Raw genomic sequence first — 27,681 nt, 5'->3', positions numbered from 1 at the left:
GTGATGTGGGAGGTGCACTCTAGACACTGTGGTTGTGCACATGTCTCTTTTAAGCTCTCTACTCCCATTCAGGTTCAGGTTCAGGCTGGCGTGGGTTGGAGCCAGTAGTGTAGTGGGTAAGCAGTGGCATGACAGTAGTGTAGTGGGTAAGCAGTAGTGTAGTGGGTAAGCAGTGGCATGACAGTAGTGTAGTGGGTGAGCAGTAGTGTAGTGGGTAAGCAGCGGCATGACAGTAGTGTAGTAGGTAAGCAGTGGCATGACAGTAGTGTAGTGGGTGAGCAGTAGTGTAGTGGGTAAGCAGTGGCATGACAGTAGTGTAGTGGGTAAGCAGTGGCATGACAGTAGTGTAGTGGGTGAGCAGTAGTGTAGTGGGTAAGCAGTGGCATGACAGTAGTGTAGTGGGTAAGCAGTGGCATGACAGTAGTGTAGTGGGTGAGCAGTAGTGTAGTGGGTAAGCAGTGGCATGACAGTAGTGTAGTGGGTAGGCATGTGAGTGGCATGACAGTAGTGTAGTGGGCATGTGAGTGGCATGACTCTCTGGGTTTAATCCAGCGATGCCTCATGAATTCATGCTCGCTCGTCAAAATCCTCTCCAATCTCTCCATAGCATAATCACACACATGCTCATACTCACACTCACGCTCTGGCTTTCACTCACACACACACACACACACACACACACACACACACACACACACACACACGCACACACACGCTTCCTGAGGCTTTCATATTCGCCACCCAGTCCTATTTTCCAGGTTTGAAGAGGAACTGAATGAGAGGCTGTGAAGACGTGTTCACCCAGATAAGCACATACAGCCCCAGAGCAGTGGAGTAACACACAATAGTGCACAATAGTGCACATACAGCCCCAGAGCAGTGGAATAACACACAATAGTGCACAATAGTGCACATACAGCCCCAGAGCAGTGGAGTAACACACAATAGTGCACAATAGTGCACATACAGCCCCAGAGCAGTGGAATAACACACAATAGTGCACATACAGCCCCAGAGCAGTGGAATAACACACAATAGTGCACATACAGCCCCAGAGCAGTGGAATAACACACAATAGTGCACATACAGCCCCAGAGCAGTGGAATAACACACAATAGTGCACATACAGCCCCAGAGCAGTGGAGTAACACACAATAGTGCACATACAGCCCCAGAGCAGTGGAGTAACACACAATAGTGCACATACAGCCCCAGAGCAGTGGAGTAACACACAATAGTGCACACTTGCACATACAGCCCCAGAGCAGTGGAGTAACACACAATAGTGCACATACAGCCCCAGAGCAGTGGAGTAACACACAATAGTGCACATACAGCCCCAGAGCAGTGGAGTAACACACAATAGTGCACATACAGCCCCAGAGCAGTGGAGTAACACACAATAGTGCACATACAGCCCCAGAGCAGTGGAATAACACACAATAGTGCACATACAGCCCCAGAGCAGTGGAGTAACACACAATAGTGCACATACAGCCCCAGAGCAGTGGAATAACACACAATAGTGCACATACAGCCCCAGAGCAGTGGAATAACACACAATAGTGCACACTTGCACATACAGCCCCAGAGCAGTGGAGTAACACACAATAGTGCACATACAGCCCCAGAGCAGTGGAGTAACACACAATAGTGCACATACAGCCCCAGAGCAGTGGAGTAACACACAATAGTGCACATACAGCCCCAGAGCAGTGGAGTAACACACAATAGTGCACACTTGCACATACAGCCCCAGAGCAGTGGAGTAACACACAATAGTGCACATACAGCCCCAGAGCAGTGGAGTAACACACAATAGTGCACATACAGCCCCAGAGCAGTGGAGTAACACACAATAGTGCACATACAGCCCCAGAGCAGTGGAGTAACACACAATAGTGCACATACAGCCCCAGAGCAGTGGAGTAACACACAATAGTGCACATACAGCCCCAGAGCAGTGGAATAACACACAATAGTGCACATACAGCCCCAGAGCAGTGGAATAACACACAATAGTGCACATACAGCCCCAGAGCAGTGGAGTAACACACAATAGTGCACATACAGCCCCAGAGCAGTGGAATAACACACAATAGTGCACATACAGCCCCAGAGCAGTGGAATAACACACAATAGTGCACACTTGCACATACAGCCCCAGAGCAGTGGAGTAACACACAATAGTGCACATACAGCCCCAGAGCAGTGGAGTAACACACAATAGTGCACATACAGCCCCAGAGCAGTGGAGTAACACACAATAGTGCACATACAGCCCCAGAGCAGTGGAGTAACACACAATAGTGCACACTTGCACATACAGCCCCAGAGCAGTGGAGTAACACACAATAGTGCACATACAGCCCCAGAGCAGTGGAGTAACACACAATAGTGCACATACAGCCCCAGAGCAGTGGAGTAACACACAATAGTGCACATACAGCCCCAGAGCAGTGGAGTAACACACAATAGTGCACATACAGCCCCAGAGCAGTGGAATAACACACAATAGTGCACATACAGCCCCAGAGCAGTGGAGTAACACACAATAGTGCACATACAGCCCCAGAGCAGTGGAATAACACACAATAGTGCACATACAGCCCCAGAGCAGTGGAGTAACACACAATAGTGCACATACAGCCCCAGAGCAGTGGAATAACACACAATAGTGCACATACAGCCCCAGAGCAGTGGAATAACACACAATAGTGCACATACAGCCCCAGAGCAGTGGAATAACACACAATAGTGCACATACAGCCCCAGAGCAGTGGAATAACACACAATAGTGCACATACAGCCCCAGAGCAGTGGAGTAACACACAATAGTGCACATACAGCCCCAGAGCAGTGGAATAACACACAATAGTGCACATACAGCCCCAGAGCAGTGGAATAACACACAATAGTGCACATACAGCCCCAGAGCAGTGGAATAACACACAATAGTGCACATACAGCCCCAGAGCAGTGGAATAACACACAATAGTGCACACTTGCACATACAGCCCCAGAGCAGTGGAATAACACACAATAGTGCACACTTGCACATACAGCCCCAGAGCAGTGGAATAACACACAATAGTGCACATACAGCCCCAGAGCAGTGGAGTAACACACAATAGTGCACATACAGCCCCAGAGCAGTGGAGTAACACACAATAGTGCACATACAGCCCCAGAGCAGTGGAGTAACACACAATAGTGCACAATAGTGCAGTCTTTCCCCTCAGTGGAGTAAGACACAATAGTGCATAATAGTGCAGTCTTTCCCCTCAGTGGAGTAAGACACAATAGTGCATAATAGTGCATAATAGTGCAGTCTTTCCCCTCAGTGGAGTAAGACACAATAGTGCATAATAGTGCATAATAGTGCAGTCTTTCCCCTCAGTGGAGTAAGACACACAATAGTGCATAATAGTGCAGTCTTTCCCCTCAGTGGAGTAAGGCATAATAGTGCATAATAGTGCAGTCTTTCCCCTCAGTGGAGTAAGGCACAATAGTGCATAATAGTGCAGTCTTTCCACTCAGTGGAGTAAGGCACAACCCTCCGGTTACAAGTCTGAAGCGCTAACCAGTAGGCCACGGCTGCCCCTCAAGTGCAGTCTTTCAAGTGCAGTCTTTCAAGTGCTTCAAGTGCAGTCTTTCCCCTCAGTGGAGTAACACACACAGTAGTGCAGTATTTTCTGCGGTCATGCTGGTGTCAAGCTTGACATTGTTGTGTAAGATGGTCATGCTGGTTTGAAGGTATGTTTTCGCAAGAGTTTTGCTGGTCTAGCAGGTCAACCATCATAGGGGTGGTCAAACAAGCTGGTTAACAAGCTGGTCAATCAGCAAACCACTTTAAGCTGGTCAGGTTGTTTTGTTTTCAGCAGGGGTGGTATTCCCCTGCTGAATGGGACAAACTGTTCAAACGTCTCCTGCTCCTGTTTTGAAGGTTGAAGTGACAGGTTTAAAAAGGCTCTGCAGCCATGTGCTGATTGGCCAGCTCAACTGCTGTGTGCTGATTGGCTGTTTGAGCAACCTTGTGGCATGTGACCATGTAAACAGCGATAGCAGCTGCTCTTTAGCAACAAAACACTTTCTCTTCCTCTCAACTTTCTCCCAACCCTTATTACTCCCCCCCCCCCCCCCCCCCAACCCTTTTTGCCCCCCAGGTGTGTGGGCGGTGCAGACCATCCCCAGAGGCAAGCGCTTCGGGCCTTTTGTGGGGGAGAGGAAGAAGAGGTCCCAGGTGACCAGTAACGTCTACATGTGGGAGGTGACCAGTACACACACACACACACACTTTCACTCACTCACACACACACACACATTTAAATTCTTTATTTGGATTAGAAGATAAGCATATATCATGGCATAATCCAAATTTGATAGAAAGGTGTACAACAGCAGCCAATATCCAGTCCATTATGCACATTAGGGGTAAAGGTGGCACCTACGCCTCCATATGTAGAGGCTACCAATTACTGCTGATACAGAGCAATATTTTGTCAGTTTCTTGGCCTTGTTCTTATGTAGTCCACAGATCTGCAGGCCTCGTACACACATCTTGTCAGGGTTCCCACGGGTCATGGAATTTCTGGAATATCATGGAATTTTGCAAAGTCTATTCCAGACATGGAAAGTCAGGGAATTTTATCATTTTTGTAGCAAAGTCATGGAATATCAGGGAATTTTGTTGTAGCAGGTTAAAATTGAAAAGTATTTCCACACAGAACTGGTGCATATCTGTTAATTTGCTTTACTGTTTCCTTGAGTGTCTCAACTTTGTTTATTCAATTCCCATTTATTCATCTCTCACGCTAAAAAGTAAAATATTCTTGAACGCTATACGTTAGTAAATAGTATAGTAAGTCATGGAAATTCATTTTTTTGTCAGGGAAAGTCAGGGAAAAGTCATGGAATTTTACATTTGACTTACAGTGAGAACCCTGTCCTGTGCACATGGCCTAAACTTCCAAAAGTGAGGGCAGTGATTTTACAGGAGTAGCCAGGGTTATTGAAAACATTGTACCATGGTTGATATTTTAACAGTTTTGAAGCATAGCAGATGTCCATGTAAGCATCGAAAGAGCAACCAATTTCTATTATTAACGGCTTTGGTGTGTTCATTAATTACAACTATGTCAGGTGTATTTGGTAAGTTATTTATGGCAGTTTCCAATGTTCCGCACTGTTCGTGTGGGGGGGAGAACCAGTCTGTCTTGATCTTTTCATTGTGATGAATTGCAGTAAAGTTGGCATTGTTGCGGAGCTCCTTCACTGACGGTGCAACGATACGGTGGTGGCGTGCGATGTACAGTCCTTTGTAGGCAGTTCAGCCATTACACACACTCTCTCTCACACACACACACACACACACAGGTAATGCCGCACATCTCTCCATCTCTCTCTATCTCCATCTCTCTCTCTCTCTCTCTCTCTTCCTGCCCCCCAAGGTGTACTTCCCGACGCGAGGCTGGATGTGTGTCGATGCCACGGACCCTTTGCAGGGGAACTGGCTCCGTTATGTGAACTGGGCCCGATCCACACAGGAGCAGAACCTCTTCCCGCTGGAGATCAACAGAGCCATCTACTACAAGGTGCTACGGGTAGGTACATCTACTACAAGGTGCTAAGGTGCTACGGGTAGGTACATCTACTACAAGGTGCTACGGGTAGGTACATCTACTACAAGGTGCTATGGGTACACCTACTACAACACCTGCTACAACATCTAGGGGCTAAGGTGTGCATCTACTGCTACCTCTACTAGGTTTATCTACTACAAGGTGTTGCGGGTAGGTGCATCTACTTCAGGCTACTGCAAGGTGTTGCGGGTAGGTGCATCTACTTCAGGCTACTGCAAGGTGTTGAGGGTAGGTTTGTTTACATTTACATTTGCATTTAGTACAAGGTTCAGCGGGTAGGTTTGTTTAATACACAGTGCAGCAGGTAGGTTTGTTTAGTACAAGGTGTAGAGGGTAGGTTTGTTTAATGCACAGTGCAGCGGGTAAGTTAGTTTAATACATGGTGCAGCAGGTAGGTTAGTTTAAAGAAGCCCTATGCAGGTCTGGTTATTCCTTCGCTGTTTCTGGGTTTTCGCCTGATTTGGGCTCGTATTTTTCACGACATAGCTCCCCCTGCAGCTTCGGTAGCAAGTGACTGCTACTCTAAACCCCCACTAGCTAGCCATCAATAAACCAAGCTAAACACATAGGGCTCACAATAAAACGGTCGAGCAAACACATTGTTCAAGAGACTATCAAATCACATTACAAAAAAGTTCACCCAAGGGTAGGCTACTTACAATTTCAACAGCAAAAAAGCCAAGTCGGAGTCCGTTTTGCAGTCTTCTTAGAAACTACAATCTGACTACATTTTCGAGTATTTCCGCCGAGTTACATCCGGATGTGTTCGGACCGCGACCAGAAAGTTGCATATTCGTTTTTTCCGCGGAGAAGCACTAGGGAGAGACTAAGCACCCACCAAACGACCCAAAAAGTGTTGTAGAACCATCAGAACGACTCTCAACCTGCATAATTAAGGTAATTTTTGCTAAAATTGTTGCATAGGGCCTCTTTAATACATGGTGCAGCAGGTAGGTTTGTTTAATGCACAGTGCTGCGGGTAGGTTAGTTTAATGCATGGTGCAGCAGGTAGGTTTGTTTACCCCAGATGCACACAGGTGTGTTGTGTTACTGCATGCCGGTGGGTTTTCCCTTCAGTCAGGGGTTTGTACTATGGTGTACCTTGAAGCATAACCGTAATTTGATTGGCTGGTGCCCTGCGATGCTGTCCGTTGATGCAACAAAAGTTGAAAATGTTTTGACGGAGGCGACGGAGCAAAGCAACGCAACGGAATCACAATTCACTTCTGCAACGGACGACGTAAGCCCATGTAGAGTGAACGTGATGCGTCTCCAGCATTCAAATCAAGCGTCTGTGGGCACCGTTAGGACAAGCGTCTGTGGGCACCGTTAGGACAAGGTGCAGCAGGTAGGTGCTGCAGTGGTCTTCCCACAGGGCTCGTCAGAAGCACATGGAGCGAGTGCTGCGTTCGGCCTTGAACACGCCGGGTCAGGAAGCAAGTGGAGCGAGTGCTCTGGTCAGCCCTGAACACGCCGGGTCAGGAAGCTCAAATATGAGCAACTTCACCTGCCATGGAAAGGAACATTTTGAAATTCAGCAGAATCATGGATGATGGATGATGGATGGATGTGGGGATGGGGGGATGGATGGATGGATGGATGGATGATGGATGGATGGATGGGGAGATGGATGGATGTGGGGATGGATGGGGAGAATGAGCACATTCTGGTGTACAGATGTACAGGCTGATCTTACTGAGCTATCCCACATGTATATGCTGAAATAAAGTGTCTGTGGATTATTCTTCCTCAGAAGCTATGGATTAGAAAAGGACTGAGCGCGGAGATTACAGGATGCAACCCCTGCAGGCTCTCAACCTTTGACTTGTATTCCAATTTCGATTACACACACACACACACACACAGGTGATTTACAGGTCTAATGTGGCCTGTTGCACATATTAATGTACATTTCACTGAATATTATATTATATGATGATATGATGATCATGTATTATTACATTATAATGACATTTTCTGTTCAGTTCCAGCTGTAATATATATTATATTATTGGATTGGATTGGATCTCGAATGCAGTCTCTAGTCACTAATATCTGATCACTCCTTGCAGGTGTGCACAAGCCCTCGTGCTCTGAAGCATGAGCAGAACGCCACTGATAAGCAAAACTGGGCCATTAGGCCTCGTGCTACAGAGTTATTACAATCACACTACAGTACAGAACGGATTAAAGTATAAGTATAGTATAAGTATATATACTATTTTGATCCCGTGAGGGAAATTTGGTCTCTGCATTTATCCCAATCCGTGAATTAGTGAAACACACACAGCACACAGTGAACACACAGTGAGGTGAAGCACACACTAATCCCGGCGCAGTGAGCAGCCTGCTTCAACGGCGGCGCTCGGGGAGCAGTGAGGGGTTAGGTGCCTTGCTCAAGGGCACAAGGGCACTTCAGCCGTGGCCCACTGGTTAACGAGCAATGGGTATAATGTATGCATAATACTTTTGGACATATGCTCTTTTGAGCTACAGCACTGTCTGTCAACATGTTTATTGCTTACTAAAATCATTTACAAAGTTTAGGCTATCATGAACAAGTCTCATCCTAATGACAACCTAGGCTTCATATTTTGGTCACCTTTATAATTGGATGTTTTAAACGAATGTTAAAATATGTGTAACATCTTTTCGTCCAGATATTTACATACACAGGTATGTTGCTTGGGGCCACTCATCAAATGCTTAGACATCTTTCAAATCAAGGTTTCGACTAATGGTTTATTCATTAACTCCTGCCGTTTACTGGTTTACCCGTCCCAACGTCACACCAAGGGTGTTATAGCTGTTTTCCATATTTTATGCAACACAAAAGAGACTTGAAGTGGCCCTTTCTTGCCCTGTCCCGCTATTATATTATGACTGCAGCTACAGGTCAGCCGTAGATGGTGTTTGCTCGAATGAACTACTTCTCACGTCTTGTTTGCGTTACTCCCTTTTGTACATGTTGTAAGAGAGCTTCGCGTGTTTGATTCGGACTTGACGTTCCAGGCCTGAACATTTTCCTCTTCGCCCCACTCATGCTGCAGTAACCTCCATTCTGATTGGTCCATAGTCTCTTCTTTACTTCTTTCAGCCAATCGGACCAGGGGAAGAATTGCTTGTGTGGTACAATGGGGAAGACAACCCGGAGATAGCAGCTGCACTGGAGGAAGAAAGAGCAAGCAGTCTAAGCAAGAAAAATTCTCCGAGGGCTAGAAGAGGTAAACTATGATCTTTTAACCGGCGTCTATAATGTTACCTGACGAGTGTATAACCAAAGTGTTTGTATTTCCAAAGTTAAACAAGTGTTCGTGGTACTGGTGGAAGTGTGTTAAACGGCAAACTTGGTCTAGCTTGGATAGTTTCAAATTTGCGTTAGCCAGGATGGCTAACGTTACAGTTCAGACATTTGAGGTGGAGTTGCTGCTCGTTGGCAAGCGTGTCAAATTTTCTGCCAGCAGATAAGAGGATGCATCCATCTTAGCTAAGCGACCTAACATGTATTAAATGTGTAATAACATGCTTAATCGTGCGATTTCACATACGGAGATAGTCCGTCTAAGTTGTGAAGCTAACTCGCTAGCTAGCTTGATACTTTCGACAGCAGCCAGACCTGTTTCGTGTTTGATGTTAGCGAGCTAGCTTTCTCGGGCTGTTTCCCTTAGCTCTCCAGAGCAAGCTAACTAGTAGTGACCTTTCCTGTCTCCGCGTGGACAGTTCATTCTTTTCGCTGGCGTTAAGGTTAAGTAACTTAACTGTTAATTTGGAGGAATATGAGATAACGTTACGTGGTTGTCTCCATGCTGACGATTCTTACTAAATTTTACATGTATGCGTTCAAGTTTCTAGGCTGCGGTGTGTTGGGTCCTCCGGTGTTTGCTGACCAGTACTTCATGGTCACTAGTTATACCAACCCCCTAAGTCTGTGAGAATCCCATTTCGTAGTAGTATCGGTTTCTTTCACGTGTTTACAAATAGTGTTAATCGTGGTAAACGATCGATTTCTCCCTTGTATCGTGTGGTAACATTGTTGCAGGACAGAACTAATCGAGCAGGTCACTGTTTATCAGAGTATTCAGGGTTGAGCAATTTCACTCATCAGCCAAGTTAGCAAGTCAAGTAGCTTCTGGACCAATCTATGGTGCAGCCACGGTATCCACAGGTCACCCATCGGCATGCCAGCTATGCAACAGCGATATGGCTAGCACAGCTAGCTTGCTAAATATTTGTCGGTTCAATCTTATGTAAGAAATCTCCTTTGATATTGCCCTGGGCCCATCAGTTACGTGACGCGATATGCGTTTGTGTTGCATTCGTGTCTTCTGCACTGTAAACTAACGTGAGCGGTCCTAACCTTGCTAACATTTGAGGAAAGCTTGGCCGATTTCACTCGGGGGATTCCTAAACTACCTTTACTCAGGCCATCCGACCTGTTCTCTACTCGTTACACCCACCCAAACGCCCGGATGCTCACGCAGTTACTGTGTTATGTGCGTTTTTCTCTGAAACGCCACCATTGTTGCATTAGTTGTTTATGTTCAACTAAATGCCGTTTTCGAAGAGATTTGCTGAAAGTAGTACACATTTAATTAGAATGTCGAAAAAACAGGAAATCTAGTCAGTTTTATCAGTGCGCAGTAAGGTTGCTCAAGCTAGTCCCACACCCTTTCCTTAGAAGGGACCTCTCTACCAAAGCTCTTCCCATCCGGGAGACTTCAGGGCAGCAGGGGTATGAGCTGCCAAGTAGTGCCCTAGATTTGATGTGGGGGGTCAGATTATTACACTTTACAGCCATCTCATCTTGTTTATGCTGTTGTAAGTTTATTTAGTGGACAAATGGCCGTAAGTGGTGAATTGTTATATAATTGATGGTGAAGAGTATTCATGGCTTTCAGTGTGTTATGGCATTTCTGTGACTTGAGACTACAGGTTCTAGAGGCAGACTGAAGGGAAGTGTGTAAGCAGTGTGTACCAGACATGGCCACAGCAAACAGGGTCATGTTGATCTGTAGGCGTGTGTGTGTACACACCCCCTCCTGAGCCCTGTCTTTGGGAACGTGCGCGTGCGCTCATGTGTATCTGAGTGTGTGTGGGTCTGCTGTGGTTGGTTGTGTTCTACCCCTCTGAGCCCTGTCCTCTTTGGGGATGTGCGTGCGTGTGTGTGCGTGTATGTCTGTCTGCCTGCCGTAGTTGGTTGTGTTCTATCCTTCTGAGTCCTGTCCTCAGTGGTGGTGTGTGTGTGTGTGTTTCTGTCTGCCTGTCTGTGTGTGTGTGTGTGTGTGTGTGTGTGTGTGTGTGTGTGTGTGTGTGTGTGTGTGTTTGTGTTTCTGTCTGCCTGCCGTAGTTGGTGGTGTTCTATCCTTCTGAGTCCTGTCCTCAGTGGTGGCTTGTGTGTGTGTTCTGAGTTCCAGTGGTGCTGTCTGGTGTCAGGGGTGCTTCCTGCAGTGTTTTGGGATTGCTGTGAGTGTGAGGACAGTGGCTGCATACTCTCTGTGTGTGTGTGTGTGTGTGTGTGTGTGTGTGTGTGTGTGTGTGTGATCACCGAGGACAGTTGGGGGTGTTTCCCTAGGTGCCTTGAGGCTGCAGAGAGAAGTGTCCTCACAGTGGCCTCACACAGAGGGTGTCTGTGACCATGCTGGTCAGATGATGCGATGCAGTCCTGTGTGTGTGTGTGTTTGTGTGTGTGTGTGTGGAGAGGGCATGAATCAGGCTTTGTAGAGGATGCTCCCAGATGACCTTGTCCAGTCTGCTAGCTGAGGTAGCAGCTAACTGTAGTCCTATCACGTCAAACACAGTCCACTAGCATGTGGTGCACCCCTCTGCTTTATACATCTACTGTGTAAACTTACTGTGTATACTTGTATCCGGAGGGTTGCCGGTTTGAACCCCGACCAGTAGGCACGGCTGAAGTGCCCTTGAGCAAGGCACTTAACCCCTCACTGCTCCCTGAGCGCTGCTGTTGTTGCAGGCAGCTCACTGCGCCGGGATTAGTGTGTGCTTCACCTCACTGTGTGTTCACCTGTGTGCTGAGTGTGTTTCACTAATTCACGGATTGGGATAAGGCCATCCTTAAAAATATTCTTGTTTGCAGTAACAGCCAAAAATAAATAAAAATGGGTCGGTAGGTAGGTCAATATTTTTTTTTCAAGATTCAAAGTAAAAAAAAAAATACAATTTTGGTCATGGTGATTTACGTAGGTATGAATTTACACAAATGTGCATATTGTGATGTAACTGACTGGGTCTTCAACCCGTGCCTTCAGGCGCACTATTGCAAAACTCATTCTGATGCAGGTTATATAGACCAGCCTTTCTCAAACTTCTTTGACCCGAGTCCCGGTCATGGCAGACTTTGGGGTTATAGGGCTCATCTACATGTACCCAGAAAGAAGGCAACAATAGCTTTTGGCCACGTTATATTGAAAATTGACTATACAATACTCAATGCTATACAGTGTATTATACAGTCTCTGCTCTGTTTCTATGGAAGTTCCAAAAAACGTCATTCTATTAATTGTCGTTAAATAAATAAATAGCCTTCCAACAGGTTGAAGCGGAGCTTTGATACCAACGTTATCGATTAGTTTCAGTTTCTCTCGCACAGACGCGCATTGAATGAATGCTCATACCACCACTTTATTGTATGGCTCCATGTTTAATGGCATCGATAGCAGAAACGTTTGTTTTCTTTTTTTGTCGGTCCGCGGTTTCTTGATCACCTAATTTCACTCCACGACTCCGCGGACCAACAGTCTCCACGTTGCGGACCCATATTTTGAGAAATGCTGAATAGACCACAACCAATTTCAATACTTCGACACGGTCACCGTTAGACTAGGGGGAAGAAGAGATGGGAAAAGATCTGGGCACAGTTCTTCCAGAACTTTGTGCCAAGTAAAAGCGTTATCAGTTTGTGTGAATGAAACAAAGCGTATAGGCCATAGTGTGACATGCGTAAAACCAATGGTGTAGAGATGACTCCACAGGTTTTTATTTAAGTGAGTCTACGTTTGCATGTAGGCAATTTATATTCACAATACTTAGGCCTACTAAAATAAATATTATTTTATTGCATTTGTATTGGTTGTTTAGAGTAAAAAAAACAATCGGTCGGTATTAACGCAAGTTTAGAACCGGCAAGTCGGTCGGACTAAAAGGGGAAAAAAATAAATATTTGGGTCGGTTCTAAATTGACAGGGTCGGTCGGGTTACGGCAAACGAAAATATTTTTAAGGATGGCCTAAATGCAGAGACCAAATTTCCCTCACAGGATCAAAAGAGTATATATACTTATACTTACTGTTTATGCTAACATATCTTATACGTCTACTGTTTATGTTAGCACCACATCCAGATAGGCTAGATAGCTATCAGAGCAAGACTTTAGAAGTGGCGCATGATGTGTGCAGTCATGCCTCGTATTAAAAAAAAAAAAACATGGCAGAGATTTAAGTGGCATTAGAATGAGGCTGCAGCGAAACCCACATTGTTATTCGATGTTGTTACTACGGTTTGCGTCGGCGCCATACTAGAGTGTTTCGGTGCCCAACCCTACCCTAACTTCACTTCTCAGCACTCATGACCCCCCCCCCCCACACACATACAAGACTTTTAGCACTTTTACATCCCTCTCCCTATGCTACAGACCTTTTATTTATTTTATTTATTTTATTTATTTTATTTATTTTATTTATTTTACAAACACACACACACACACACACACACACACACACACATATCTGACTTTCTCCAACTTTTGCATCTCCATAGAACTTTTTATTTATTATTTTTGATTTCTTCTCCATCTACCCATGTCCTTGATTGCCTAGCCTTCTGCCCCCCCCACCCCCCACACCACCCCCATCCCCAACACACACACTTACATCATCACTGTCATCACTTCACATACATACAGCACACTGCTTGCTACAGTAAGCCTCCTCTACATACTTGCTGCACACTGCCCCCCCCCCCTCCCTACATACACAGCACATTGTCTTCAGGATCTTCTCCAACACACATCCTCTACATACTTACAGCACACTGCCCCCACCTACCCACACACACACTACACACACACACACACACACACACAGTCACTGCTCCACTCCCCTCCCGCCCACACACACATCTTCACTGTCATCACTCACATACATCATACATACAGTACTCTGCTTGCAATAGTAAGTCCCTGCCCCCCCCTACATACACAGCACATTATTTCATCAGGAAGCTTCTCCAATACACATCCCCAACATACTTACAGAACACTGCCCACACACACACTACACACACACACACACACAGTCACTGCTCCACTCCCCTCCCGCCCACACACACATCTTCACTGTCATCACTCACATACATCATACATACAGGACTCTGCTTGCAATAGTAAGTCCCTGCCCCCCCTACATACACAGCACATTATTTCATCAGGAAGCTTCTCCAACACACATCCCCAACATACTTACAGCACACTGCCCCCCCCCCCCAATACACAGCACATTGTCTCATGAGGAAGCTTCTCCAACACACATATTGCACACTGCCCTCTCCCCACATGCACAGCACACTATCCCATCTCCCCTGTCATCCCCCCAACACACACACCAAGACCCCTGGCAGTTGGGTTAGCCCCTTGAGCCGTGGATCTGCCCAAGGTTTCTTCCTTGGTAAGGGAGTTTTTCCTTGCCCCTGTTGCTCTTGGGTGCTCCTTGTTGGTGCCCCCCACCCAATCCCAATCCTCCCCCACCTTTTTTTATGCAGCCCTTGCCACTTAATCTACTAAACCCCTCTTCTACTGCAGTTTTTACCCCCCACATAAATGCACAAATAGGCTGACACCAGACATAATTTCACTGCATTTCTTACTCCCAGTAACTATATGCATGTGACAATAAACTTCCTTGTATCCTTGTATCCTTGTATCCTTGTAGTGAGATGCATTCTGGGGCCACTTGTTTAAAAAAGGGTTAAATTGAGAAATAAACCTCCATTAGATTTGCTTTGGACTGGACCAGGCTAGTTAGTGAGCTTATGTTTATGTGTGTGGCATTTGGCAGAGCTTTTGTACAAAGCGATTGCCAGTGAACTATATGAAGGACATGCATTAGTTAAAAATAATAGTTTCAAAAAAAGTTGTAAAGTCTACATTAAGCGTAGTAATAATAACAACCATATGCATGGCATGTGAAGTATATTAATTATTATATTGTGTCAGATAAGGTCTGATCATCACACCACACCTGCCTATCAGCCTCTCTGTGCAGTATGAAAGAGGTTTAGCCAGTTTGATCTGCTGGTGGCTAGTGCTTCTCCGTGGCTTTCCTGGTTGTAGTCGTTACCATTTAAGGTAAGCAGGCGTTTTCCACAGTAGTGAAACAGGCTACGTTATTATGTTAACATGCGTGGGTGTAGCCGGTGATATTTACCAATCGTAATGGCCAAAGGGCTTGTCCCTGACCATCAGAAAGTCTCGCGTCAGTGTTCCAGATGGTGGCCCAGGACCATGTATATCTAGGCCTGCTTATAGTTAGCCTAGGACCATGTATATCTAGGCCTGCTTATAGTTAGCCTAGGACCATGTATATCTAGGCCTGCTTATAGTTAGCCTAGGAACATGTATATCTAGGCCTGCTTATAGTTAGCCTAGGACCATGTATATCTAGGCCTGCTTATAGTTAGCCTAGGACTAGAGGTCTGCACTCCCGCAGTAGACCCGCGATTCACCCGATTCAAAAGAGTGCGGCGCGGGACAACTTTTATAAAGCTCTTTGCGGGAGCAGGCGGGATGAGAGAGGTGCGTTCGCGGGTGCGGGACAAACCGATGATTCACTGCACTCCCGCAAATTAAATATGTGCGTAAAATTAAATATGGAAACGATTAAAGTAGTGTTCATAACTATAGTTCAGCTGGATGTTCTGTTAGGCAGCATTAAAAAATGGGGTTTAAGCATAACTGACGGATAGCAGGCCTATAGCCTATATTGTCGTTTACGTGGGTTCAATTTGTTCCTGCTGCTCATTGTCAAAAATCGAAAGCATGACTGAGGAAGAGGGCACCAGACTAGGCCTACTTCAGTTGTTAGTTTACATTCAGAACCAAGAAACTGACATCTGGAGTCTTTCTCAGGTGTGTGTGCTCCTTTCGTGAGACAGAAAGAAAAGCTGAATAGGCTATCCCTCCTGCATGCGGGCTTTAGCGGGCGGGAGCGGGACATCATGTTACAGATGTGGGGCTATTATAAATGCGTATTCTAGAAAGTGAAATTAACCCAATAAATGCGTATTCTAGAAAGTAAAATTAACCTAATAAATGCGTATTCTAGAAAGTGAAATTAACCTAATAAATGCGTGTTCTAGAAAGTGAAATTAACCTAATAAATGCGTATTCTAGAAAGTGAAATTAACCTAATAAATGCGTTTTCTAGAAAGTGAAATTAACCTAATAAATGCGTTTTCTAGAAAGTGAAATTAACCTGACCTAGGACATCAATACGCTCCGTGTCTCTTACTGCCCGTGCACGTCTGCACTCGATTACGTTCCTCAAATGGAGAACAGAGAGAGAGAGAGAGAGAGAGAGAGAGAGAGAGAAAAAATCTGCAAGGGTTTAAGTTCGATTCAAGTCAGAAGTTGGTCCGTCCGGTCCCGCATTCAAGCCGCTCCATTATTAGATTAACGTTATCAGATAGCGCTGTAAAATGTGTGCGGGAATATCTTGCATTATGATGGCTACTGTTGCGGGACTTGAATAAATTATGCGCTATACCCACAATCCTGCGCTGAAATTTACGCCCTGTGTGTCTGTTGAACTCCACTGTGGCTAGGTTTGCTCACTAGGGTTGGGTACCGAACACTGTACCTTTACCGGTAGCCTACCAATCAAACCACGTTGGTATTACAGAGTATTGGTTCACGTGAAATCGAACGGTGACAAATGTCGGTAATTTCATGTGCAGGAGCGGAGTGCACCAGTTGAGCTCATGTCTGAGTGTAACATTATGTCTGTCTCAAAAGCGGAAGTTATTATGGCTAACTTAATATGCACCATTTAAACCTTCTTTCACCAACTTTCAATTATACCGAGTATACTTGATATATCGCAGATTGCTGTACGTGAGATACATTAAAGTGTTATTGCAAATATCGAGTATTTCAGTCATCATTTTGTTTAAGCAGCAACACTTACTTTGCCGTTTCGGCATCTCTCTTAACCTCTCCCCCTCCCTCTCAGTAACAATGTGAACAACGCACATCACACACTCACCAACCAATCCTGAACAATCTCTTCAGATGAGGGTGTGACGTCTAGATGTAGATGAGAAGAAGTCAACTTTCAGTTCAAAAGCGGCGGTAGCATTCTATCTATGCGTACGTAGGCTAATGTTGTTCAACTAGATGGAAGCAGTTCTGATTTGGTTGCACGAAACGAAATGCAAATACGCACATCTCACTGCACGTATGCTTTTCTCGTGCTAAATGTTCGGCTATGCTTCCCTCCACATTGATTTTTAAATTAAATTTATGAGATCTGCACATTGAGGCAGATTAGGCTACTGTCTATGAGTGCATCTGACTGTCTCAAAAGGAAAACGCAACCGTGTCTTATTTATCAACCAACAACCGAACGACTAACTAAGAAAGCACGCACCACACCGTACCTTACCTTTCTTTTGGTGTCTATGGATGTAAGGCATCATCATTCATATGGAGACATATCAGTGGCAGATCACGGATATCCTTTGCAGGGATTGGACTGGTATGATTCATCCTAGCCTACTGCGTCATACTGGCATGATTTAAAACATCACAGGGTGAAAGTGAGAATTCATGAAGTCCTTTTGAGAAAATGTCGAGATGTATATCGTATATCGTGAAATAGACTAAAAATATTGCGATATTATTTTTTAGTCATATCGCCCAGCCCTACCATGTTGTCCTGCGAAGAATATCCTGTTCACATGCTGTGCTGTCGGCCATGTTGTCCTGCGGAGGATATCCTGTTCACATGCTGTGCTGTCGGCCATGTTGTCCTGCAGAGAATCTCCTTTTCACATGTTTTCCTGCTGTGAGTGACCTCTGACCTCTGTGCCCTGCAGCCAGGAAGAAGCTCTTGGAGCGGCAGGCTGCTGGGAGACGGCCGGCTCTCAAGCCCACGGCAACACACTCACCCACACCGCCAGACATGCGTGAGTTGGAACAAGGTGTGTGTGCGTGTGCGCGCACGCATGTGTGTTATGGCTGACGGAATGTGTTTGCATTTTAAAGTCACGTCTGGATTGATTCATAACTGATGAAATGATTGTATCATAACTGATGAAATTCAAACAGTGGAAATCATTTAGTCCCTCTGTGCATCTCCATCTGTGTCCAACATCCCAATTAAAAGATGAAATTGTAATTGTCCATTTGAAATTGTAATTATTGTAGTTTTTATTGTGCTACTGAAAGGCCTAGGCTACTTTTTCTATTGTTTTTGACTTCCTGCTCCTTGGGGGTGGGAAAGTAAGCTGATCCTGTGTGTGTGTGTGTGTGTGTGTGTGTGTGTGTGTTTCTCAGGGCTGAATGAGGATGAAAGTCCCTCCCTGTCCTCGGGGCTGATGAAGGAGACTCCTCTGGGCACCATGGCGACCGTACACCCATCCCAGCACCCCCCTGGCGGAGCAGAGGACTCTGAAGCCCCTCCCACCTCAGAGCACCCCCCCTCCGAAGCTCCTCCCACATCAGAGGAGCCCCCCTCAGAAGCCCCTCCCCCATCAGAAGCTCCTCCCACCTCAGAGGAGCCCCCACCGCAGCAGGAGGAGAAGGAGGAAGATGAGGAGGAGCCGGAGGAAGATGAGGAGGAGCAGCCCCCCTCCATGCAGAGCCCAGAGCGGCCTGCGGGGGGCAGCACCTCACCTGACCCACAGGGCCCCTGCACAGCTGGCAGGGAAACCCCAGAGAGCCCCGAGGTCACGTCTGAGGGCCTGTCCTCTGCCCCGAACGCAGAGCGGGAGCTGGCGGAGCCGGAGCCCGAGGGTGACCTTGAGGACGACCTTCAGGGCGAGTCTCACCCGTGCCAGCACTGCGAGCGCCGCTTCTCCACCAAGCAGGGCCTGGAGCGGCACGCACACATCCACAGCCTGGGTGGCCAGCAGGAGGCGCTGTCCTTCTGCTGCCGCTACTGCGGCAAGAGCTTCGGCTCGCAGGTGGGCCGCCGACGCCACGAGCGTCGCCACGAGAACACCGGCCGCAAACGACCCGGCTCGCTGGCCGGAACCGCCACTCTGCTCAGCCCGGCCACGCAGACGGCCGACGGCTCCACCCAGCTCATCCCCATGGCGACGCAGAACGGCGCGCACGCACCGCCCTCCGACGGCCACCGGAGGGAGCAGCTGGCCGCCGGCGGCGACTCGGAGCGGCCGGTCGTGGTGGACGAGAGCGGCGAGGCCAAAGAGCTGCACCCGTGCAAGTACTGCAACAAGGCGTTCGGCACGCACACCAACATGCGCCGGCACCAGCGCCGCATCCACGAGCGCCACCTGCTGCCCAAGGGCGTGCGGCGGAGAGGCATGCTGCTGCCCGACGCTACGCAGGCCGGGGGGACCACGCAGGCGGGGGGGGCGCAGGAGGAGGGGTCGCCCAGCGGCAGCCCCCCGCCCGTCTACGTGCCCAGCATGGACTCGGAGGACGAGGCTGAGAGGGACGACGGCATGGCCGACATCTCCAGCAACATCTCCGAGAACCTCAGCCTCTACATCGACGGCAAGATCGTCTCCACGGTGACCGGCAGCACCTGCGAGGTCATCGAGGTCAATGCGGGCCCCGCCGGGATATTCGGGCTGGACGGCGTCATCATCAGCCCCGAGCAGATCAGCCAGGCGCTCCGCAAGCAGGCCGCACACACACACACACACGCGCGCGCTCAGCTGCCTGCAGGGAAACGCAGGACCTCCACGCCACCTCTTCTGCCCAACGTGAAGGTCGAGTCCGACGGCATTTCCTCCTCCGCCTCTTCGTCGTCCTCCTCCTCGTCGCAGCTGGTGGGCAGTGCGTTCCCGTTGCCGGACTCTCTGGCGTTCCAGAAGGAGAGGAGTGTGTATCTGTCCCCGAAGCTCAAGCAGCTGCTACAGACTCAGACTCAGGACGGCCAGAAGGCCTCGGACACACACTCGCACACACACCGCTCGGCGCCGCCACTCTCTGTTAGCCCCCTCTCAGCCGCCAGCGGAAGGTTCAAGCGCCGGACAGGCTCCCCCCCCACGTCGCCACAGCACTCGCTCTCGGCCGCCCCCTCCCCCGCCACCGAGTCTGTGCCGCCCTTCATCCTCAAGGTGCCCAAGCGGGAAGGCCAGAGCGGCTCGCCCGGCTGGGGTGTGTGTGGACGGGAGGACGCGGAGGCCACACACACACGCACACACACACGCGCGCAGAGAGACTGGCCGTCGGGCCGGGGCGGCGGCAGCTCCTGCAACCAGCAGCCCCTGGACCTGTCCAGCACCGTGGGGCGTCGTCGTAGCGACGCGGGGGGGGGAGGGGCTCGGCCCGCGGGGGGGGAGGCCGTGCTGGACCTGAGCGTGAGCCGCAACAGCTCTGGTACCGTCGCCCCGGAGACGGATGCCCGTGGCAACCCACCGGCACACACACAGCCTCCCCCGGGCCGCAAGAAGAAGCCCAACACCAGCATGCTGGAGAAGGTGCTGATGAGCGAGTACGCCAGCCTGCCACCAGGGGGCGACGAGAACGACGCCGACGCCACCACCGCCTCCTCACCAGGCAGTACCGTCCCGGACGCCGAAGCCGATGATGTCACTTCCTCCCCCGCCAGCCCTGGCTCTGCCTCCGAGCAACTGCCCGGCGAGTCCAGCCACTCCTCGCCGCCCTCGTTGACCCCGGTGACCTTTAACCCCTCGTCACCCGGCTCGCCGCGACTGGCCTCTCCGACCCCCCCACCCCCCCTCCTGCCCACTGCCCCCTCCCCTCCCCCCCTCCACCAGCCGGCCTCCTCCTGCTCCTCCTCCTCCTACCCCGTGCTCTCCCCTCGACCCCGAGAGCTCACGCCGGACCACACACACACCTCCGGCTCCGCAGACACACACACGCTCGGCTCCGGCGGAACTGACCCCTCACTGAGACCCGACTCACCACACGAGCCCGTGTCCCCCGGTTCTGACGACGCGGAACCCAGTGATGCTCTGCCTCACGATTCTGGCCTGTCCTCGAGTTCTCTGGGTCACTCAGACTCCCTGTCCCCACACAGCCAAAGCGGTTCTGCAGAAGAACCAGTCCGGCAGAATGCAGAACCGGCTCGGTCCCCCTGCAAGTCCCCAGCCGCTAAACACACACACTCCGTCACACACCTGGCGCTGAAAGAGGAGCCTGAGAGTGACGAGGCGCCCAGGAGCGTCGCCGCGGAGATGAGGGAGGCGGAGGCAGGTGGTGACGATGACCGCGACGGCGACGCGTTCGCCAAGAGCTTCGTGTGCAACGTGTGTGAGGATCCGTTCCGCTCCATCGCCGAGCTGAGTCGGCACATCGCGGTGCACGCGTCTGATTGGCCGCTGAAGTGCGAGTTCTGTGTGCAGCTGTTTGGCGGCGCAGAAGCCCTGCGCGAGCATCGCTCGGCGCTACATGGGGTCGGCCGCATCTACGTCTGCTCCGCCTGCCGCAAGGAGTTCGCCTTCGCCTGCAACCTGCAGCAGCACCAGCGCGACCTGCACCCCGACCAGCACTGCACACACACCGTGCTCGAGAGCGGCAAGCTGAGGCCGCACAACTACACCGACCCCGCCCGCGCTGCCGCCGAGCCCATCATCGCCACGGAGACCACGCCGGAGCCCGTCCTCCCGGACGCCAGCGACGCCGAGCCCAAGAAGGAGGAAGAGGAGGAGGTGGCGGAGGGTGGGGAGGAGGTGCGAGACCAGGAGGTGCGGGAGGACTCGACGGAGGAGCTGTACACCACCATAAAGATCATGGCGTCCGAGGCGGGCAAGCCCAAGGGGCCCGACGTGCGTCTGGGCATCAACCAGCACTACCCCAGCTTCAAGCCGCCGCCCTTCCCCTACCACAACCGCACGCCGGCCGGCTCCGTCGCCTCGGCGACCAACTTCACCACCCACAACATCCCGCAGACCTTCACCACGGCCATCCGCTGCACCAAGTGCGGCCAGAGCTTCGACAACATGCCCGAGCTGCACAAGCACATCCTGGCGTGCGCCAGCGCGAGCGACAAGCGCCGCTACACGCCCAAGAAGAACCCCATCCCGCTGCGCCAGACCGTGCGGCCCCACAACGGCCTGGTCCCCGTCGCCACGACGACCGCCACGGCCACGACACACAGCGCCTTCCGCAGGATGGGCCAACCCAAGCGGCTGAGCTTCGGCGCGGAGCCGGCGCCGGTGGCGTCCCGCATGAGCTCGCTCAGTAAGAAGAAGCAGCAGCTGCTGCAGAAGGCCATCTCCCAGAAGAACCGATCGGCCTCCTCGGCCGCCAAGAGGGCGGGCGCCCAGCCGCCGCAGCCGAAGAAGGAGGAAGAGGAGCAGCCGCCGCAGCCGAAGAAGGAGGAAGAGGAGCAGCCGACGACTGCGGCCGCAGCGGAGCTGCACGTGTGCCCCCACTGCAGCCGGGAGTTCACCTACCCCGCCAGTCTGTCCAAGCACATCGCCGTCAGCTGCCCCATGAAGCCGGCGCCCAAGCGGGGCAGGAAGGCAGCGGTGCCGGCCGCAGATGCCCTCGCCCCCCCGCCGGACACGAGCATGAGTCTGCGGAGACGCCCGCTGGACGAGGCCAAGCAGGAGTTGGACCCGAGGCCTCTGGGAAAGACACGCGCCCGCAGCTCCGAGCTCGCCGAGACCGACGCCAACCTGCCGCCCAGGGGGAAGGCCGCCGCCGCCACGCGTGGCAAGCGCCCTGCCACTCAACCCCTCGCTGCTGTTGCCCCCGGCAACAAGAAGGGCAGGAAGAGCCTCCAGGCCACGCCCCCCTACCAAGGCCCCGCCCCTCCAACCGTGCCAACCGCCGACGCGGCGGAGCAGATGGCTGCCAAGGGGCAGAAGGCGGGCAAGGAGGGGGCAGGCAAGCGGGCGCCGGAGGGCAAAGCGGCCGTGCCTCCGGGCAAGAGGGACGAACGCGCGCTGCGCCCGCGGGAGAGGGTGGGGGGGCCAGTCACACGCAGCCTCCAGGCCACTGCCCCCCCGGGAGACGGCAAGCTGGACGAACCCCCCAGCCAGGACGCAAGGGAACCCCAGGTAGGCAGGCCAGCAGAGCAGGGAAGAATATTAGACTCAAATGTTTTGTACGTGTGTATCATGTTTTGAAACTGTAGAAATGATTTGTAACTGTAAAAATGATCTGTACAAGTAATTGTCAATATCACAATATGCCCTACACTTACAAATCTGTTCCACGGGTACGGATCGGTTTTACAGCTACAAATCATCCTACAGTTAAAAATATTTTACCATTACAAATATATTCTACAATTACATATCAATATTCTACGTACAAAAAGTTGTCCTACAGTTACAAATCTTTTCTGCAGGTGCACAGACTTTTGCACCACCTTAGGGATGAGAAGCGTCTCATATGAATTGTGTGTGTGTGTGTGTATCAGGATTTGTAAGTGTAAAAATGATTTGTGATTTAACAAAAAAATAACACGAACGATTTTAAGTATTACTCATATGTCCTTCGCTTACAAATATATTCCACAGGTACTAAACCTTCCACAGTGGCTGTCTTTCAATTACGAAACTATTCTAAGACTGTTCTGCCACTTCCTTTTGAATAGCCAATGGCGATGCTCAGGTTTGGCTAGCCAATCAGGAATCTAAGTACACTAACCAATCACAAAGCCATTTTTAGATTGTGCATTAGACGTGACAAAAGCATTTAATTTTCACATATTTGCTAAAGTTAGCCAACACATACAAAAAAACTCCCCAAAAAACACATTTGAGTAGTAATTTCAAAATTCGATTAGTATTGATTTTTTAAATATTCGATTTATATTTGACTTCCGAAATTCGTTCCAACATGTTTTTGTGAATAGCAGAAGAAATGCTACATATTATTATTTGAAAAAGTATTCAGATAAGATGCGCAACAATCCAGAGATTGTAAATGCTACTGTAATATCGTCTGACGCATTCCACTTAAAGATATTGCTGCTATTGGTCGACTTTAACCAAATCGTTTATTCATTAACCTCGGCCTGCCTGCCTGACTCCGCCCACTTGAGTGAGTACGCATACGCTCACAAACTCGCACCCAGGTGTGGTGTGTTGTACCTGGCGTAGCTGTCCTGTCCTGTCCTGTCCTGGCATAGCTGTCCTGTCCTGTCCTGTCCTGTCCTGTCCTGTCCTGTCCTGTCCTGTTCTGTCCGCTAACTCTTTCCTCTCTGCTGCAGGAGGCTGCCGCCAAGCTCTCCAGGTAGACCTTCCGGATCCTTCCGAGGGAAGCCGTGCTTGCAGGCGGTCGAGATCACCTTGGGTGACCTTTGACCTTTGACCCAGCCTGTGTCCAGTCGCCGGTGCGGGCGGTTGCCATGGGAAACGAGGACCTCTCGGACACCTTCCAAAAGTCCGAACTCCCCCTGCATTTCCAGAACTGAGCCTGCGATGGACACACAACACAGAAACACGCAGACAAGGACTGTAGATACATAATGAATCTATACTGAAATCAAATAGGCAATGACTTGATTGGTAATGATGGGGGCACTGTTATCATGGATGGCTATCCTACTGCAAATGGCAATCATTTATCTCGAGTTACTGCAAGTAGCCTTGTTCCTTCTGCCCTGCTCTCTCTCCTCTCTGTGGTCAGTCTCTGAGACCGGCGGGGGGCCAGCAGACTCTCCCAGGGAGCAGCCGCCTCCGGCCCAGACCCGGTGCTGATCCCGTTCTGGCCCTGATCTGGCGTGGCCGTGGCCCTGATCTGGCGTGGCCCTGATCCGGCGTGGTCGTGGCCCTGATCCGGCGTGGCCGTGGCCCTGATCCGGCGTGGCCGTGGCCCTGATCCGGCGTGGCCGTGGCCCTGATCCGGCGTGGTTGTGCTGCTCCCGTCTCTCTGCATGAGTTGCGTATCCTGAGCCTGTCTCTGCCCCTCCCCTCAGTCCACTCGCCACACCTGTCCTGCCCTGTCCTGCCCTGTCCTGCCCTGCCCTGCCCTGCCCTGCCCTGTCCTGCCCTGTCCTGCCCTGCCCTGCCCAGCCCTGCCCTGCCCTGCCCTGTCCTGCCCAGTCCTGCGCAGGTGTGTGTGGGCCACACTTACCTGTATTTAATTTAACGGAATGCTCTAGAGAATGAAATGCTCATGCTCTCCTGTAAAGAGAGGTTTCTTTTTTTAAAAATGTAAATGTGTGACCCAGATGAAGCAATCTGTTTGAGACAGCTGGACTGAGTGCTCGTGTGTGTGTGTGCGTGTGTGTCCTAGACTCCTGCTCTGACTCTAAGCCATGATATCTGCGTGGCGTTAGGTCCAGGGCCGCACACCTCATCATCTCTCCTCTCGTGTGTGTGTGTGTGTGTGTGTGTGTGTGTGTCTCCTAGACTCCCTCTCGTCCATGCCTGTGTGAAGCCCTGCCGCTCCAATGGCGCTCCACACAGGACATGGAACACTCTCACTGTCCTGTTGAGGCAAAAAGGAACTTTTGAATTCAAAACCTTCCAGATGATGAAAATGTGAAGTTACTTAATGTGCCCCATGTCGTCCAATATGCCTCATGTTGTCTAATGTGCCCCATGTTGTCCAAAAGCACTTTAATCACTAACAGAGATGATCTGTTTCGCAAGCCAAGGGATATTTCAATTTCTTAATCTTAATTTGGAGTTAATTTGTCCTCTTTAATACACTATTCTGCTCCACTCAGAGGTGTGTGTGCAGTTCTACTCCTCCCTCCATGTCTGATGGCTGGTCCCGTGTAGCTCTGGCTCAGGGTCAAACTCTTCAGCAGTCTAACGCTCTAGTCCAGGGTTCTAGCAGTCCAGTGCGCTAGTCCAGGGTTCCAGCAGTCCAAAGCTCTAGTCCATCATAGCCGCCTCAGGGTTACACTCTTCACCACAGAGCTCTGGGACACACTTTAGAGTAGCGCATCCTCCACACACACTCTAGAGTGTAACGCATCCTCATCCGCACCACAGAGCTCTGGGACACACTTTAGAGTGTAGTGCATCCTCCGCACACACTCTAGAGTGTAGCGCATCCTCCACACACACTCTAGAGTGTAGCGCATCCTCCGTATAGGAGATCTCAGATGGGTGCAGTGTCGGGGCCTCACAGGTCCTCTGACTGGAGTGGGTCTGGACTCACTGGCGCCCGTCTGCCATATCAAGGGCTTCCAGATATTCACCAGCAGGACTGGCACTCTAACAAACACGCACGACCTCCCTCACTAGCTCACTAGCGCCCCCATCAGGTGTCCGGTAGGTTAACAGGCACGACCTCCCTCACTAGCGCCCCCATCAGGTGTCCCGTAGGTTAACAGGCACGACCTCACTAGCTCACTAGCGCCCCCATCAGGTGTCCGGTAGGTTACAAAGGGCTGTTTAACACACTGCTCCTGCAGTGTGTGTGTGTGTCTAGGGTGGAGAGGCAGGAAACAAGTTTTTTGCTGAACTGCCAGTCAAACTATACAGACCTGGGCCTGCTAAGGGGCAGAAGCTGATTGGTCAATAGCTGAAGCCTATTTAGTGACTGGCCAATCAAATTGTATCTGTTTACTGGCCAATTAGAGCAACTGTACAACAAAACTGGCCAATGAGAGCAGCAATGTGAGGTGACTAGCCCTTGAGAACTGCTGTAAAACATGACTGGTTAATCATAGTAGGTGTGTGTCAGTCTATCAACTAATGACGGTAGGTGTGTGTCAGTCAATCAACCAATGATGGTAGGTGTGTGTCAGTCAATCGGCCAATGAGAGTAGATGTGTGAGGCGATTGACCAATGAGAACAGCTGTGGCTGTGAGGTCACTGTGAGCATGGGTGAGAAAAGCCTGTTGTCTTAAGGGGGGGGGGGGTGCCCTGGGGAGTGGGCGTGGCTTATCATTTTCACTGGTGAAGAATGTCCAGCTGTGCCGTAGAGTGGGTGAGGGGGCGGAGAGAGAGTTCTGATGACCGAGCACAGCGACTACGTAGTCCAGTCTGAGCTCGTCAAGCCGCCTGACAGGAAGATGGTGTTCTCTGTTGCCATGACGATGACGGACGCTCCTCAGGCTGGTCTCTGACGGACTCGGCCTCGGGGCAGGTCAGCTGTCCAGTTCCTCGCCTCTTGAGACAGCCAGGAGCCGACAGGCGGGACTCGCGTATGTGAGATGGGAGACGCTTCAAAATGGAGAGGGAGCGATCTGACCGACCCTGTCTGACCCCTGCCCATCTCTGGGTGGGCAGTGAGAGTGTGTGTCCTCATGTCGGTCGTTTGTATCTGGGAATTGTTGTATGCTGTATGTGTGTTGGGAAGAACAAAAGAATAACGTTCCTGTTTACCCTTAATGTAATGTATGATGATGTGGGAAAGAAAAAATATTAAACAAGTTTTTCAACAACTTGCCATTGTGTTTCATACACTGATTTACGTTTACACATTATATTACCTCCACATTACTTTCCCTCTTGTTTTGTCCCTGTTCTGTCCCTCCTTCTCTTTCACCCCCCTCTCCCTCCCTCTTTCCTTCCCTCTTCTCTCCCCCGTCCCTCTGTCCTCTTCCTCCCCCCCCCCCCTCTCCTCTTCCTCTCTCTGTTGGGGCTGGTGGGTGCAGTGTGTTGGATCAGAGGATGCTGAGCCAACGTGGCTGGCACACGTGTGTGTGTGTGTGTGTGTACGTACATGAGTGTGTGAGTGTAGTGTGTGTGTGTGTACGTACATGAATGTATGAGTGTAGTGTGTGTGTGTACGTACATGTGTGTGTGCATTGAGTGTAGTGTGTGTGTGTACGTACATGTGTGTGTGCATTGAGTGTAGTGTATGAGTGTGTGCATTGAGTGTAGTGTGTGTGTGTACGTACATGAGTGTGTGCATTGAGTGTAGTGTGTGTGTGTACGTACATGAGTGTGCAT

At 50.1% G+C, this 27,681-nt stretch overlaps 1 protein-coding gene across 3 annotated transcripts; it reads left to right on the top strand.

Moving 5' to 3' along the window:
• The first annotated feature begins 8,688 nt into the window (after positions 1 to 8,688).
• prdm2b (PR domain containing 2, with ZNF domain b) lies at positions 8,689 to 27,170 on the top strand. 3 transcript variants are annotated; one of them, XM_076268030.1, is made up of 4 exons: positions 8,689 to 8,866; positions 17,748 to 17,837; positions 18,208 to 22,874; positions 24,035 to 27,170. In XM_076268030.1, exons 2-4 carry the CDS (start codon positions 17,834 to 17,836, stop codon positions 24,059 to 24,061), a joined length of 4,698 nt encoding a protein of 1,565 aa, XP_076124145.1. In that variant the 5' UTR covers positions 8,689 to 8,866; positions 17,748 to 17,833; the 3' UTR covers positions 24,062 to 27,170. The 3 variants fall into 3 exon arrangements, 2 of the variants coding, with proteins under 2 accessions (XP_076124145.1, XP_076124144.1); XR_012982997.1 differs by lacking the exon at positions 8,689 to 8,866 and having other exon boundaries at positions 17,752 to 17,852; positions 24,035 to 26,455; positions 26,488 to 27,170; XM_076268029.1 differs by lacking the exon at positions 8,689 to 8,866 and having other exon boundaries at positions 17,752 to 17,852.
• Positions 27,171 to 27,681: the final 511 nt, after the last annotated feature.

This window comes from Alosa pseudoharengus, unplaced genomic scaffold, assembly GCF_046254945.1.
Source record: "Alosa pseudoharengus isolate Yale_2024_CS ecotype anadromous, Long Island Sound unplaced genomic scaffold, YU_APseudo_1.1 YU_APseudo_1.1_scf_5, whole genome shotgun sequence".
NCBI classification, from domain to species: Eukaryota; Metazoa; Chordata; class Actinopteri; order Clupeiformes; family Clupeidae; genus Alosa; species Alosa pseudoharengus.
The sequence above is the reverse complement of the archived record's forward strand: the minus strand, read 5'-3'. Positions and strand labels throughout refer to the sequence as shown.

Excerpts from the sequence above, each read along its gene's own strand:
- prdm2b (XM_076268029.1), top strand. Across the intron at positions 22,875-24,034 it reads AGGACGCAAGGGAACCCCAG|GAGGCTGCCGCCAAGCTCTC; the intron begins GTAGGCAGGCCA and ends TCTCTGCTGCAG.